We start from the raw sequence: 16603 nt of genomic DNA on the forward strand, positions 1-16603 counted from the left end.
TAGACAGTTTTTGTAAGTACAGTTTTATTGGACAGTTACACTCATTTGTTTGCATTTTTGACCATGGCTGCTTGCTACACTAGCAGAGCTGACTAGTTGTGACCCAGACAGTGTGGTCTGCAAAGCCTAAAAAATTGCTGTTTGACTCATTAGGAAACAAGTTTTCTGACTCTTGAATTCGTTTTGTAGTCATTAAAATATTTAGGAAATATTTAGGAAACATTGTTAAATAGGAAACATTAGAATAAAAACCATTCAACATAGTGTATTAGCTGTGTAAGAAAACTGTAAATATGCTTGCGTAGCAAAGAGACTGATGGGAAATACACTAAAATATTAACTAATCTTTGGATTGTGGATTTATGGCTGATTAAGGCTGATGCTTAAAAATTAAAGAAATTACATTTGGGGTCCCTGGGTAGCTCAGTTGGTTAAGTGTCTCACTTTGACCCAGGTCATGTCACGGTTTGTAGGCTCAAGTCCCACGTTGGGCTCTGTGCTGACAGCTCAGAGCCTGGAGCCTGCTTCGGATTCTTTGTCTCCCTCTCTCTGTGCCCCTCCTCTACTTGTGCTTTCTCTCTGTCTCTCAAAAATAAATTTAAAAAAAAAAAGAAGGAAATTACATTTTACAGAGTGGGACTATATTACTTTTATAGCTAGAGACAGAAGATAGAAACATTTGGTAATGAGCAATAAAAATATCTAGGATGGCAGCCACATCCCTTTATTTCTTTGGGAAGTGATCTGTAAATTAATGCTTAATATAATGTATTTGTATGTGATTAAATAGTAACTAGTCAGATTCTTCTTAACTGAGGCCCATTTATGACTTTTGGTAACTTTTTCCCTACAGAATTTTGATATATTTTATGTGGTGTCTAGGAATATTTCATTTGTCAGGTACATTTTACTAGAAAGCTTGTTTATTAATAAAATTTTTTAATACTTAACCTTATATCTAAGAGGGTGCACACTTAGTCCTAGGTTATTTTTTTTTCCTTTCCTATAAGTTGATTAAGGCTTCCAGCACTGTGTTCTTTATACTCACCGTCTAAAATAGGTGAATGTGCCTCATGTGTGTTGTTAATTGTATTCTGAGATCTGCGTCCTTTAGAACATCTGGATCCTTAATCTCTTTGAAGCATTGGGGCACAGGATATAGAATTGAACATCCTATGGGGTGTTAGAGTTCGCTAAATATAATTTCCTTTAATATGGTTATATAAAACTGCATGCCTAAAATTTTTTCCCATTTATTTCAATTTGCTTATAAGTTTAAGAGTCAGGAGGTTTTGTGTTCTTAAGGTACGGTAAAGAAAACACTGAATGGAAAATTAAGAACCCTGATTTATTTATTTACTTTTATTTACTTCTTATTTTTTTAATGTTTATTCTTGAGAGAGACAGTTAGGAGATAGAACATAAGCGGGGGAGGGGCAGAGAGAGAAGGAGACACAGAATCCCAAGCAGGCTCCAGTCTCTGAGTTGTCAGCACAGAGCTGGATGCGGGGCTCAAACCCACAGACTGTGAGATCATGATCTGAGCCGAAGTTAGGCACTCAACCAACTGAGCCACCCAGGCACCCCAAGAACACTAATTTATTTTTTAAACAAAGCCTTGGAGTGCCTGGGTGGTTCTTCAGTTAAGCAACCGACTTCAGCTTGGGTCATAATCTTCTGGTTCATGGGTTCCCCGTGTCGGACTCAGGGCTAACAGTGTGGAGCCTGGAGCCTGCTCAGATTCTATGTCTGCCTCTCTGCCCTTCCCTGCTAGTGCTCTCTCTCACTCTCAGATACAAACTTTTTTAAAAAATAAATAAATAAAGCCTTGATCTCACTAACTGTATAATCTAGAGTAAGTAACTGAAGTCAGGCTCTATAATGATAGGGGCTTGTAATTATTTCAGGTCCCTTGAAATTCTAAAATGCTAAGACCCCTTGGTCAGGTTGGTACTAATCTCAGTTTGTTTTTATTTTTCCAGTCATACCTCGTCCTCAAAACATGCACTCACATACTCTTTTATACATTACATTTTGAATACCATTTGGGGAGTTATTTTTTATGGTTTCTAATGTTGCTAATTAAATTTAATTTACTTAGGAATTAAAGCACTCCTCTAGTCTATTGTTTTATTAGTAGGAGGTCTTAAAGTAGAATGATAATAAAGTTTGTTTACACCTTTCATTATATTTCCATGTGGTCAGGAAGAATGCTTGACTTTAGACATAAAAGACATTTAGTGGACTAATCTTTACTCAATGGTTAAGTCTTGTATCAATGTAAATATAAAAAAATTTATTATCCAAATGGCTGCTATTCTTTATAGAATGGTGAAAATAAATTTGTGGTTTCAGAAGTTTAGTTTTGTGAAGTGTAAATATTCCTACCATGGTTGATTTTAAGCTGTTGGCAGGCAGTCACTGAGCATCAAACTAGAAAAAGGAATATGCACATTTGACTCTCCCACTTTTTTTTTCCCCCAGTGGGAAGAGTTACGTCCAATAAAGGGAGCGGACTGATTTGTAACCAGGAAGCAGTGAAACTTATTTCCTTGTGTGGTTGATGATTTAGTTCTTTTATATATATTTGAGGATTATGGTAGAGAGTAATAGTAAATTTATGTAAGTTCAGTAGTGTGAAAAAAAAGTTTCATTATTCATATCCTTATAACTAGATTTTTAAAATAGATTTTAAAAGGGAAACAAAGGTGCTCTAGAGAGATGGTTACTATAATGTGTTTTTATGAGAAAATTGAGATTGGAAGAAGGGTAATTCTTTTAATGGATTTAGAAGCAAGTTTACAGTTCTGTGCCTTAAAAATATGCTCAAATTCAATTTCAGGCTGAAGGTTTTGACACTAACAAAGTAGTCCTTCAAGGGCTCCTGAAGTAAATAAAGGTTTATTTTAAAGCTTGTATCCTTTCTAATAGTGGATTATGAGGGGGAAGTTAGTCCCTGATTCAGTGACTCAAGAAGAAGGGATTCTTTAACAGACCACCTACTTTTAATAAAAGATGTCTTTGGATCGGTTGATCAAAAGCCTTGGAATAAAATTGTTCTCAAAATCTCCTCAAAGATTCTTACTTATTAAAATCTATCCAGGGGGCGCCTGGGTGGCTTAGTCGGTTAAGCGTCCGACTGTCGCTTAGGTCATGATCTCGCGGTTCGTGGGTTTGAGCCCCGCATCAGGCTCTGTGCTGACTGCCAGCTCAGAGCCTGGAGCCTGTTTCAGTCTGTGACTCCCTCTCTCTCTGACCCTCCCCTGATCACGCTGTCTCTCTCTCTCTCTCTCCTAGAAATAAAACATTAAAAAAAAAAAATCCAGGAAAAAGTAGGAATTTTACTATAGTAAAGTTTTTTTTTCAAAAATGTGAGAAATTAGATAGCCCACAAAAATACTTCCGATTAAAAGAAATTTAATAGAATTGATCTGTCTATATTTTTTACATAGAAGGTAAAAGAGATTATATAGATTAATATATATTATTATTTTATGTGATTGGTTATTATATTGCTTTATTGATTAATACATATTTTAAAAGCCTTCACATATGTACGTGTGTGTGTGTATGTATATGTACACTTACACATGTACACACTATACAGTATATAATGCCAGTCTTTCTGTTTGCAGCTAAGGTCTTAGTAGTAATTTCTGAACAAAATATAATGTGATATCAGGAACACAACATTTATTACAGGATTTTTTATGGGAAAATCAGTTTTTACTTTTACCCCTTTCTAATAAAAGACCTTTTCCAGGAAAGTATTCTGCAAAGAATGTGAAGACGGCCTTTACTGCCAAAGAGCCACCCCCTCCCTAGTCAGGCACATCTACTACATGATGACCCTTGCCTAGACAATGGTCATTCCCTCCTTTTGCTCATTCCTATATCCTGTCTTTCTCCCATTTCAATACCACTCATTCAGTAAGATTTGTTTGAAGTGTAGCTTCTTTATTTAATCTGTTTAAATTACAGCATATCACTTAACCTCTACTTTTGTGTGTAGTTATCATCAGTATATGTAACACACACACACACACACACACACACACACACACGGAGAAGGAGGACATGGAAAACTGGTAACTGGTAGGAAAATGAAAATAATTGACCATAAGGTGTCATGCATATATTTCATTTTAATGTAAATCGTAAAACGAAAACCTTACATTTGACTAAGTTTTTGTTAAGTGTTATCAACATGGCTTTTGTCTTTAATAAAACATTCCTACACTGCAACAGTTTGGTGTCTAGTTCCTTTTAAATAGTATGACAACTAAAGACATTTGTGAACAAATCTGAATGCAGAGTCCTTCAAGATTTTCCACCAGTACTTCATGAGTTGTCTTCTGTACACCTGATTCAACTATAATCCATTTAACACCTAGCTTTGAGTAAAATTTCAAAGCAAAAGACAGTTTTATTGAAACTGCCTTGCCATTCTCATATTTCTTCCAACTGTGTAGAAGTAAATTAAATGATAATTATAATAAGTTTAACTGGGATACACACATTTGGATGGGTGTTCAGGTTGTTTAATCACAGACTCTTAAAGCTCTTAACTGTCCTTAGAGAAAACAAACTTTGGGAAGTGATGTGACTTGCTGAGTTTCACAACTAATGAAATGATGCTCTTTTACAGAAATAGCTACGTGATTTTGGTGTGTTTTTGCATTACTGGTGATGAGTTGTACACTGCTTAGCATAGATGGAACCAGGGATGTAATTTATATGAGCTCATTGTCAGCCCCCCTATTTGGGATATTCATTGTCTTATTTTCGTATTAGCAGTAAGTAACTTTGGGATTTAGAAAGGCAAAAGTAATAAGAAATGTTTTGACATTTTGAAATGGGGAATCAATAAATCAATACATCGAGTGCTCCCAATGTTCAGCACATTATTTAGCCATGGGAAATACTGTTGTGAATAAGAAAAACACAGAATAAAGCAAAGTCTCTGGCTTCCTGAAATTTTTATCTCAGCAATTAAATTCATCTCTAGCAGTTGAATTATTTAACTGTAGGTTGTAAGTGCTATAAAAACTGAAAAATTTGGTGTTATGACATTGTATTACTGCAGATCCATACCTAGTTTGAAGAAATAAGGGAGGGAAAAGAGCGAGGGTCAGGGAAGGCTGCTGAGTGAATCTGACTTTTTAAATGAACTCTAAAATAAGTGGGAATTGTCAAGTGAACGTGGGGGAGAAAAGGGAAATGTGTGGAGGTTGGGTAGGGGTGAACAAACTTGGCAGAGGGATCAGCCTATCTAGAGGCTCTGAGATAAGACAGGGAATATTTGAGTTTGAAAAAGGGAAAGAGCCTGTGAGTCAGCAGAACAGAAAGGAAGTAAGAGGGGTGGAACAGATGGTGATGAGGAAGTAAGCAGGGTCATCCTGGGTATGCAAGTTCTTAGAGAAAGTATTCATGCTTAGCCCTCAGATCAGTGGGGAGTTATTGAAGAGTTTTTGAATATTTTATTTTGTTCTGTCATATTTGTATTTTTAAAAAGATCACTCTGGCTGCTGTATGAGTAACAAATGATGGGGATTGAAAGATGGTAAACATGAGAAACCATTTAAAATAAAAGTCCAGGAATTGAATGCTGGCATTAGGGATGGAGATAAAGGCATGCAAATATATGTTCAGAGAGGTACACTTTATGGGTTGGTTTTTGCTCTTTTACTTTAATAAACTTCATTACTTGTTTGCATTCCTAGTTAACTTTCATAATTTTTACAACCATTCTGTCAAGCTATGACAAAGGCGTCAGGGTCCTGTTGTAAATTTTAGAATCTCAGGGTAGGTTTGACTATATCACTTATCCTCTTGGTCATATAGGAAATAATGCTCTCCTATATTTAAAGTCTTATAGTAGTAATAAAAAGCTTATAATAGTAATAAAATAAAAGTGTAGGTAATAGGGTTTATTGTGTAATAATCCAAGTGTTTTTATTAGAATAGGAATCATGTGGGACAATAGTTTAAACAAAGTGAAAAAGAGCCTTGACTTGTCGGTATAATTTAAGAATAATTGATACTAAGATCTCTAATAGGCAGCTACATATGGATCACTAGAAGGAAGTATGGCTGTCACATAAATCGAATGATTTTTAATTGATTTTTATATTCATGCTCCATTTATTAGATAATTTAATTTTATTAAATATTAGATAATTTAATTTTCAAAAGTACTTCACTGTCTTCAGAATACTTTATTTATTTAAAAAAATTTTAATGTTTGTTTATTTTTGAGAGAGAGAGAGACACAGCATTAGCAGGGGAAGGGCAGAGAGAGGGGGGAGACACAGAATGTGAAGCAGGCTCCAGGTTCTGAGCTGTCAGCACAGAGCCTGACGCGGGGCTCAAAGCCATGAACTGCAAGATCATAACCTGAGCCGAGGTCGGCCGCTTAACCGACTGAGCGCTTAACCCAGGCGCCCCCGTCTTCAGAATACTTTAAAAAAATCTTAAAGATAAATACTACTAGAAAATTTTAGTGTATGTTTTTCTAATTTACAAAGGGAAGCAGCATGCTACTTTTTATCTTCCTAACCTAGAAGAGTTCCTTTGAGTTAAGATTAACATTAAATTTGCACATACTCAGTGAAAATGAGTCAAGCAAAGAGAAAATAGTGACCTTGGCTAGAGATATAGAATACCATGTTCTCTGTTTTCTGTATCCTCAACATATTTATATATTGAAATCCCTATTTTAAATTTAAAATAAATTTTGTGTTTGCATTGCTTATTTTCACTTATTTTCAGTGTTGCTCTCTGTAATGAGTTGCAATGGGTTGAAAGCACCTTCTAAAAGTAGTAAATTGAAAGCATGATTTTAGAGCTGTGAGACTGAGCTCTGAGATGGGCTCTGTATTGAGTGTGGAGTCTGCTTCAGATTCTCCCTTTGTTTCCCTTTGCCCTTCTCTTGCTCATTCGCTCTCTCTCTCTCAAATAAAATTAAAATATTTTAAAAATTAGTAAACTGTATTTTGTTTGAAAATTTCAACAAAATATATAAATTGCATTGTATCATGAAATGAAACAGGTATAATTTGAAAGGCTATATATTCAGCTTTCTTCTAGATTTGTTAGAATGAGCCGTGTATGGATTAAATGAGTAATGACCTATACCAGCTGATTTTTATTTTGAAATTTTGAGTTATCGATGATTTTTATAAATAACTCATGTCAAGATTTTTGAAATATGCTTATGCAGATTGTGATTTTTTTCTGTTTATTTATTTTTAAAGTTTATTTGTTTTGAGAGGGGGCAGAGAGAGAGGGAGAGAGAGAATCCCAAGCAGGCTCCTTACTGTCAGCGTGAACCCCCATGCAGGGCTCAGATTGATGAACCGTGAGATGATGGCTTGAGCCAAAACCCAAAAGTGGATGGTTAACTTACTGAGCCACCCAAGCGCCCCTTTTAATTTTTTTAAATGAGAATAAAGAAGACTCTAGAGACTGCTAGATTTAAATTTTTATTTTTAGTTTTAAATTGAGGCTGAGTATTGTTACTAAATATACTCTGGCTCTTTTAGTACTCTAAATAATGTTAACCCCTTTTCAGATCCCTGAGTGCAGGTTACCTTTTTAAAGTTAATTTGTTTTTGTGTTCATGTACTTGTAGTTAATTGTTTCTTCCCATATATGTAACAAAATTACAGTTCATTTAAAAAATATGAAGAGTGTTAATAACTTCTGTTTTTATTTGAAAACAGGCATCTGTTACAGTTATTACCACCTTTAAGTTTTCTCCAGAAATGCAACAATAATCAAGTTAATTTCCTCATTAGCTTCTTTAATATATATGTTTGGGTAAATAATGTAGTGAATTATACATTACTTTTTCTTTGCTCTTCTCTCACCGATCTTCATGAATAGATTCTGTCTTTTATGTACTTGGTTTGTTTCAAAAAAGGGTGAATTAATTTGAATGCTAATTTAAGGAAAATAGCACTGGAAAAATGGTTTATTTAAAAATATCACTTATTCCAAGAACAGGTGTAAACTATTTTTGGCTTCTCTGTTTTGTTATTTGTTCCACTGGTGTACTAAATTACCAATGTTTCTTGAGGTTTGTTACTTTTGAAATAGAGTACCAGGTAACAATAAAATTATTAATCATCTTTTTCATGGATAGTGTGGCTTTTTATATCATTTTTTCAACTATTTCTGTGTGACTATATTTCAGATGGTCAAGTTTTTAAGTGCTAGTATCTGCAAACCCAAACCAGAACTGGGTTTGTGGTATTTGGTTCAGAACTTGGGCTGTATAATTAAGGAGAAGAATGTGGAGAATTCAGTACGGGTTCAGAAGGAATCAAGAGAGGTCTCAAATGCTCTTTTAAATGCAAACAAAACCTTCTGAATCCCTAATGTTTTCTTTTGTGTGGGGTTAGAAATTACATGATATACCTGTTGTCAGATTCATTTCAGTTATAACTAGAAAAAATATTTTTCTATTTATTTTATGCACTTGGAAAGTATTTTTAAGCTTTGGCAGATGTATTAGTTCACATAATATTGTTCAGACCTAGTCAAGTATATTTGATAAACCTTAGGTCTTGTGAAAGGGAGGACTAAGATGTAATAGTAATTAAGTGAACAAAATCTTATTATAAATAAATTCAGTCTCTGTGATAATCATGTTGTCTATGAGTCATTAAAATGAGTTTATACTTTCTGATTAAAACATTTATATAATGTGTTTTTTATAAGGTCAAAAGAAATAGACTGGCAACCTTATTTTACTACACGCATTGTAGATGATTTTGGCACACACCTACGAGTATTCAGAAAGGCTCAACAGAAGATAACAGAGAAAGATGATCAAGCAAAAGGTAATGTGTTTATTCCCTTTGAAACTTAGGATTTTAAAATCTGTTTTTCTTTATTATTCTGCATGTCTTGAATTGTTCTTTTCTTTGTCCAGGTACAGCAGAAGATCTTGTGGATACCTTCTTTGAAGTTGAAGTTGAAATGGAGAAGGATGTTTGCCGTGATCTAGTGTGCACTTCTCCCAAAGATGAAGAAGGTTTTCTTTTCAATTTAACTCTTTGGAAAACAGTGTCTGTTCAGAATGGCTAGAGACAAATTAGCAGAACAACAAATAGAAGGGTATAAGGTGAAATTATTTTTACAGGAACGGTAGTATAGTATAGACGCTGTCATTATTCATTTTATTTTTTTAACTCTTAAAATTAGTTTCCAGGTTCTTTTTTTTTAAAAAGTCATCTTTAAAATTTTAAGATGTGATTAGAAATTACCTCTCTTCTTTTAAACTATAGCAAGCACAAACATGAGTGTGTATTTACTTTTTATGGTCTGTAGTAGATTATCTTCTCCTTGAATTTATCATTTCTACTTTATGAGTACCCTTGTTACCTTAAAGTATTTTATAAGAGATTGAGTATAATTTCAAATAAAATTTATGGATTTGAATGGACTTGTCATTTCTTTGTCAGAGGTTAGAGTAGATAAGCTTAGCTGAGTATGTTGTCTTTTTTTAGTTTTACAGCCACTCAGGTAGGGTCTTTGCTACTTGACACTTTATTGTTGTTATTAACAAGATCAGCTATATAATTATATTTCTAGGAAGTGTCAGCATATGAACAACTACAGAAAAGCGTTTCTAGTTGTAGAAATTGTTTTCTTTGATTTTTAAAATGTGCTCAACTTTCTCTCTTCTTCTTTTTCCCTTTTTTCTCCTTTCTTTTTTATGTTTATGATGCAGTTAAATTTTTAATTGCCATTTCCTTAGCACTAACATGAAATAATAACCAAATAGGAGAAATAGAGTGATGTGCAGTACTTTTATGTATATTGAGCCCTCATAAATTAGTAAAATAGAAGCACATAACTTTTTCTTTTGTTATTATCTGCCAGAATAGTGCAAGTTCTTTCTTTGAAAGAAGAATTACAGGCATATCTTAAAATATGCAAGAAACTTTTACATATCAAAAGATAATTTGTAGTAGAAGTGAAGAATACATGGAATAATTAAAACTGTTTTGGCAAAAATACTTTTGCAATTGAAGTTTCTCTACAATTCAAAAACAGGGTAATGCTGAGCAGAATGAAAAAATATTCATGTTATTAATGAATAGTTACTGTTTGGAGAATAATGAAAAAAACATTTAATGAATACTGTAGTACTGATTAATTATTAAAATAATAAGCTGGTATAATCAGCCACTTATTTCTGGCTTTTTGTGTTTTTGAATCAAGAGTAGGTGGAGATTTTATATTTTCTAATGTAACAGCTACCGTTTCATTTCTAGGATTCCTAAGGGATCTGTGTGAGGTCTTACTATATTTATTGCTACCTCCTGGAGATTTCCAGAACAAGATCATGCGATACTTTGTCAGGGTAAGCTTTAACTCATATCAAATAAATGTCTGAAGAAAGTTACAGTAGTAATTTTCAAAATATTTGGTCTCAAGACCCTGTTAAACTCTTAAAACTTATTGAGGACCCCAAAGAGCTTTTGTTTACATGGCTTTACTTATCAATACTTACTGTATCATAAGTTAAAACTAAGAAAGTTTTAAACATAAAAATTAACAAGAACACATTCCATTAGTTGAATGATGATACCATTACACCATCATGTTCCTTTTTGAAAATAGCACTGTGTTCTTGTCTCCCACCATCCCTCAAAGGTCTCTGCACAATACTTTGACAAACTGCCTTAGAGTTAGGTACTAGGATTTTGGTTATAACAAAGATAAGTTTTAAATTTTATTTATAGCTTTATAAACTTACTGGAATTAGACTAATTAAAATAACACTTCTGAATAGAAACTTTAAAAAAAAAAACATAGGCAGCTCAGATTCTGCTTCTTATAATTAGAAAATGAGTAAGTAGGATGAGAACAGTCGTTTTGGACTTTTTCTGCTCTGTATATAAACATTTGTAGTAAAATTCTATATACAGATTTAAAGGAACAATATTTTGGTTTTGTCTGCTGGTTATGATTGAGAAATGCTGGCTAGCTACAACCATTATGCTGGTTGAATGGGTAAAATGAAAGTTCCTAATTTATATGAAAGTGAAAGCTTAGGATCTTCTTCATCTACCATCCAGCAAAATAGATACCAGTTGCTGAGGTGTGCTTTTATGCTTGTATGTTATTATTTAAGCAGTACCACACAATTTCTTAGTAACCTAAGTTGAGTTCAGTGTACTTCTCAAGTAGGGTGGTGGTACTGTGAATTAGGTAGAAAATGCTTGGTTTTTATAGGAAGTGTCTGATAGATTATGTATTGTTAAGACCAATTATTTGGTCTAGTCATTATCACGGGTGATAAAACACCTGACAGGTCTATCACTAGATTTCACATCTGCCACCGAAGGCAGATACTGCTATCAGTCAAGCACTCATTCACAGATTCTTTGTCTACTTGGTACATTAGACAGCCACTGCTAGACAGTATCTCAGCAATTTCCTCATGACTGACATCTTTTCCCTTTTGAACTTCTATCTTGTCTTGGGTTCCATGTCATTGCTTTCCTGATTTTTCTCTTCGTTTGGACTCTTTTTGAGTCCTTCTTATATGCCTTAACTTCTCTTATATCTGACTTTTAAATACTTAAGTTCTTAATCACCGAACTCTCTTCTTACCCATTCCTATGCCTTTAAAATCCATACAAATGCTAATGACTTTCAAATTTATATCTTGGTACAGACTTTCCTTCTGAGCTCCAGGCTCAGACTATGACCAGCTGCCCACTGAAATCACCATTCACTTGACCTTTTAAACTTCAAATGTCCAAAATGGAAATCTTATTCTTGGTTCCATGTGCTCTCTTGCCTTTTAAGTCTGTTCCTCCATCCTAGCAAATGCCATGACCATCCAGTAAATTTTTCACATCTTGAGTTTTTCCAGAAGATTACAAGGCCATGCATGATGTGGCCTTGTTTACCTCTCTGGCTCTTGTGCCATGCAGTCACTCACTGTATCCAGTGATACTGATTTCTCCAAAAGTGCCATTTCCTCCCCACCGAAGGGCCATCTCATACTCCTTTTTATCTGCTCAGAATAATTCCCTTTATCCTCTTGGGTAAGTTGTCTTCATCCTTCTTATCTCACCTTCTCAGAAATGCCTCCCCTGACCACCCAGTCTCAAGTTCCCTCATAATTCCCTATTACTAAACATAAGTAAACAGTTGATTTCCTTCATAGCATTTGCCACATTTAAAAATTAGAGCTTGGTTGTTGTGTTTATTTACTTGACGCCTCTTTCTGCCATTAGTACTGTACTCCCTATAAGGACATACGACAAATCTGTATCATCATTATGTACTTAATGGTTATCACCATACCTGGCACATAAGCAGACACCCAGTCAGAGAATTAGTTTTAATTAGAGGAAGCCTGTTTGCACTTCTTACTGGCTGTGGTGTACATGCTACTTCAGCTTCTTGAAGATTAAGCTTACTCTTAGGAGACATGAATAAAGATCTACCTTATTATATGAGATTATAGTTTAAATAAGTAGGATTGTTTAAAGAGAAAATATATTTTGCTATAGATTGCTTATTTGTTTATTTCTTTATTTTTACCCATAGAGATAGTCGTCTCCTTTATTTATTTATTTAAAATAGTTTATTGTCAACATGGTTTCTATATAACACCTAGTGCTCATCCCCACAAGTTCCCTCCTCCATGCCCATCACCCCCCTTGCCCTCCCCTCCACCCCCATCAGCCCTCAGTTTGTTCTCAGCATTCAAGAGTCTCTCATGGTTTGCCTCCCTCCCTCTCCCCAACTATTTTTCCCCTTCTCCCCCATGGTCCACCATTAAGTTCCTCCTAATCCTCCTATACGTGTAAACATAATGGTATGTGTCCTTCACTGCCTGACTTATTTCGCTCAGCATAACACCCTCAAGTTCTATCCATGTTGCTCCACATAGCCAGATTTCATTCTTTCTGATTGCCGTGTAGTATTCCATGGTATAGATAAACCACATCTTCCTGATCCATTTGTCCATTGATGGACACTTAGACTCTTTCCATGTTTTGGCTATTGTTGAGAGTGCTGCTATGAACATTGGGGTCCATGTGCCCCTATGCATCAGCACTTCTGTATCCCTTGGGTAAATTCCTAGCAGTGCTATTGCTGGGTCATAGGGGAGTTCTATTGTTAGTTTTCTGAGGAACCTCCACACTGTTTTCCAGAGGGGCTGTACCAGTTTACATTCCCACCAACAGTGTAGGAGGGTGCCCGTTTCTCCACATCCTCGCCAGCATCTAGGGTTCTCTGATTTGCTCATTTTAGCCACTCTGACTGGCGTGAGGTGGTATCTCAGTGTGGTTTTGATTTGTATTTCCCTGATGAGGAGGGATGCTGAGCATCGTTTCATGTGTCTGTTGGCCATCTGGATGTCTTCTTTGGAGGAGTATCTGTTCATATCTTCTCCCCATTTCTTCATTGGATTATTTATTTTTCGGATGTGGAGTTTGGTGAGTTCCTTATAGATTTTGGATACTAGTCCTTTATCTAATATGTCATTTGCAACTATCTTTTCCCATTCCGTCGGTTGCCTATTAGTTTTATGGATTGTTTCCTTTGCTGTGCAGAAGCTTTTAATCTTGATGAGGTCCCAATAGTTCATTTTTGCTCTTGATTCCTTTGCCTTTGTGGATGTGTCAAGTAAATTGCTGCAGTTGAGGTCAAGGAGCTTGTTTCCTGATTTCTTTTCTAGGGCTTGGGTGGTTTCCTGTCTCACGTTCAGGTCCTTCATCCATTTTGAGCTTATTTTTGTGTATGGTGTGAGAAAATGATCTAGCTTCATTCTTATGCATGTTGCTATCCAGTTCTCCCAGCACCATCTGTTAAAGAGGCTGTCTTTTTTCCAGTGGATACTCTTTCCGGCTTTGTCAAAGATTAGTTGGCTGTACATTTTTGGGTCCAATTCTGAGTTCTCTATTGCATTGGTCTATGTGTCTGTTGTTGTGACAATACCATACCATCTTGATGATTACAGCTTTGTAGTAGAGGCTAACGTCTGGGATGATGATGCCTCCTGTTTTGATTTTCTTCTTCAATATTACTCTGGCTATTTGGGGTCTTTTGTGGTTCCATACAAATTTTAGGATGGTTTGTTCTAGCTTTGAGAAGAATGTTGGTGCAATTTTGATTGGGATTGCATTGAATGTGTAGATTGCTTTGGGTAGTAATGACATTTTAACTATATTTACTCTTCTGACCCATGAGCATGGAATGTTTTTCCATTTCTTTGTGTCTTCTTCAATTTCCTTCATAAGTTTTCTATAGTTTTCATCATACAGATCTCCTATATATTTGGTTAGGTTTATTCCTAGGTATTTTATGATTTTTTGTGCAATTGTGAATGGGAGCAGTTTCTTGATTTCTCTTTCTGTTGCTTCATTGTTGGTGTATAAAAATGCAACTGAATTCTGTACGTTGATTTTGTATCCTGCAACTTTGCTGAATTCATGGATCAATTCTAGTAGGCTTCTGGTGGAGTCTGTCGGATTTTCTATGTAGAGTATCATGTTGTTTTTGAAAAGTGAGAGTTTGACTTCTTCTTTGCCATTTCGGATGCCTTTTATTTCCTTTTGTTGTCTAATGGCTGATGCTAGGACTTCCAGCACTATGTTAAACAACAGTGGTGAGAGTGGACATCCCTGTCGTGTTCCTGATCTCAGGGGGAAAGCTCTCAATTTTTCCCCGTTGAGGATGATGTTAGCTGAGGGCTTCTCATAGATGGCATTTATGAATTTTAAGTAAGTTCCTTTTATCCTGACTTCCTCGAGGGTCTTTATTAAGAAGTGATGCTGTATTTTGTCAGATGCTTTTTCTGCATCTATCAACAAATAGATTGCTCTTTTAAAGTGTTGGTTTTTTAAGTTTTTTTTAATGTTTTATTTATTTCTGAGAGAGAGAGAGAGAGAGACAGCGTGAGCAGCGGAAGATCAGACAGACACAGGGAGACACAGAATCTGAAGCAGGCTCCAGGCTCTGAGCTAGCTCTCAGCACGGGCCCCGATGTGGGACTTGAACCCACAAACTGTTGAGATCATGACCTGAGCCAAAGTCGGACACTTAACTGACGGAGTCACCCAGGGGCCCCTAGATTGCTCTTTTAGACCATTATTTCATTTCTTTATGTTGAATAATTAATAGGGTACTTTATTTAGCAAATCGGTGTTTTTCTTTTAACTTGATAGTTCATCAGTTTTCTTTTGTTAGTAATTCACATTTTCCCCAAAGATGTTTTTGATCAGATTAAATAACAGATTAAAGAGTTGTTCCTTCCTTCCTTTATAGGGATCCTCTATATGGATTGTACAAATTACAGAACTTGACCTCAATAATTGCTATTTAATCGTGTCTGCTCTCTTTCCATTACCATGTTTTATTTATTTAAAAATTCATGGTCTCAGTGACTTTGTAGCTGTTAAGCTTTCATATTTGACAGCTGGTGTTTCTCTCAAAGTAGAAATTGTATGGAAAAGGCTACTTATCTTGGAATGTTTAGAGATTTCACTAGAACCCATATAGGAATTGTTGAGTCATATGATTACCTCTTGACTAACCAAACCCTTTCATGAGGTGAATTAGAAGATCAAAGTAATTTTCTTTTTTTATTTTTTTTTAATGTTTTTTATTTATTTCTGAGAGAGAGAGAGAGACCGTGTGAGCAGGGGAGGGTCAGAGAGAGAGGGAGACACAGAATCCGAAATAGGCTCCAGGTTCTGAGCTAGCTGTCAGCACAGAGCCTGATGCGGGGCTCGAACTCACGAACCGTGAAATCATGACCTGAGCTGAAGTCGGACACTTAACCTACTGAGCCACCCAGGCACCCCTTGATCAAAGTAATTTTCTAAGACTGACTGATTTCATTGACTATCAGAAGCACTAAATTTAGAATTCTTTCCCACTTTTTTTTTCTTATTTTGCAAACAAACTTACAGAAAACATGGTTTTGTTTATGAATTTTCTCCTTACATAGTATATTTTAAAATTTGAGCATATGTGGCCAGAGATAATTTGAAGGAATGAATTATATAAATGTAATTTTTATAATTTGGAGACTAAAGTTAATCTTGAAAAAATAGTTCTATTTTTTCTATAATTACTTCTAATTTTAGACTGTAAGATATCTCAAAAGACACTTCAAAAATTTATTGGACCTGACGCACTTTGGGCATAGAGGTTACTTAAAGAAAGATGTGCCTGGCTAGCTCAGTTGGTGGAGATGCAATTCTAGATCTCAGGGTTGTGAGTTCGAGCCCCACTTTGGGTATAGAGATTACATGTAAAAAATGTGAAGAAAAGAAAAGAATTATAAAACAGAAAGTTATTTGAACCTTCATGGATGCCTTCTGGAAATGTTAATTGATCATTAAATAATAGTTGTCAGAGACTTGTACAGCTTACAAAAAGTGGAATTTATATTAAATAACTTGCTAAAGGAAAATAAAGTGAAAGCTTCCTTTATGAACTTATTATACCAGAAAAAGAACCAAAAAAGTTAGAGATCTTGGTAAAAGGAATAAATAAATTGGTCCTTTAATTAGAGAAGTGAAACATGCTATGAAACTTACAGTTATTTAGCCTTTTC

General features: G+C 35.1%; 1 protein-coding gene across 2 annotated transcripts in view; it reads left to right on the forward strand.

Annotated features, from left to right (window-relative positions):
- SNX13 (sorting nexin 13) overlaps window positions 1-16603 on the forward strand; it is a 129212-nt gene that overhangs the window by 57762 nt on the left and 54847 nt on the right. For both annotated transcript variants that reach the window (XR_013333591.1, XM_077757663.1), the window contains exons 6-8: window positions 8725-8846; window positions 8939-9040; window positions 10287-10375. Coding sequence is in view for 1 of the 2 variants with exons in the window: in XM_077757663.1 (XP_077613789.1) it covers window positions 8725-8846; window positions 8939-9040; window positions 10287-10375 (313 nt within the window). In the remaining variant the exon portion in view is untranslated. The remainder of the gene's footprint in view (window positions 1-8724; window positions 8847-8938; window positions 9041-10286; window positions 10376-16603) is intronic.

This window comes from Crocuta crocuta, unplaced genomic scaffold (genome assembly GCF_008692635.1).
Source record: "Crocuta crocuta isolate KB4526 unplaced genomic scaffold, BGI_CrCroc_1.0 scaffold62, whole genome shotgun sequence".
NCBI lineage: Eukaryota > Metazoa > Chordata > Mammalia > Carnivora > Hyaenidae > Crocuta > Crocuta crocuta.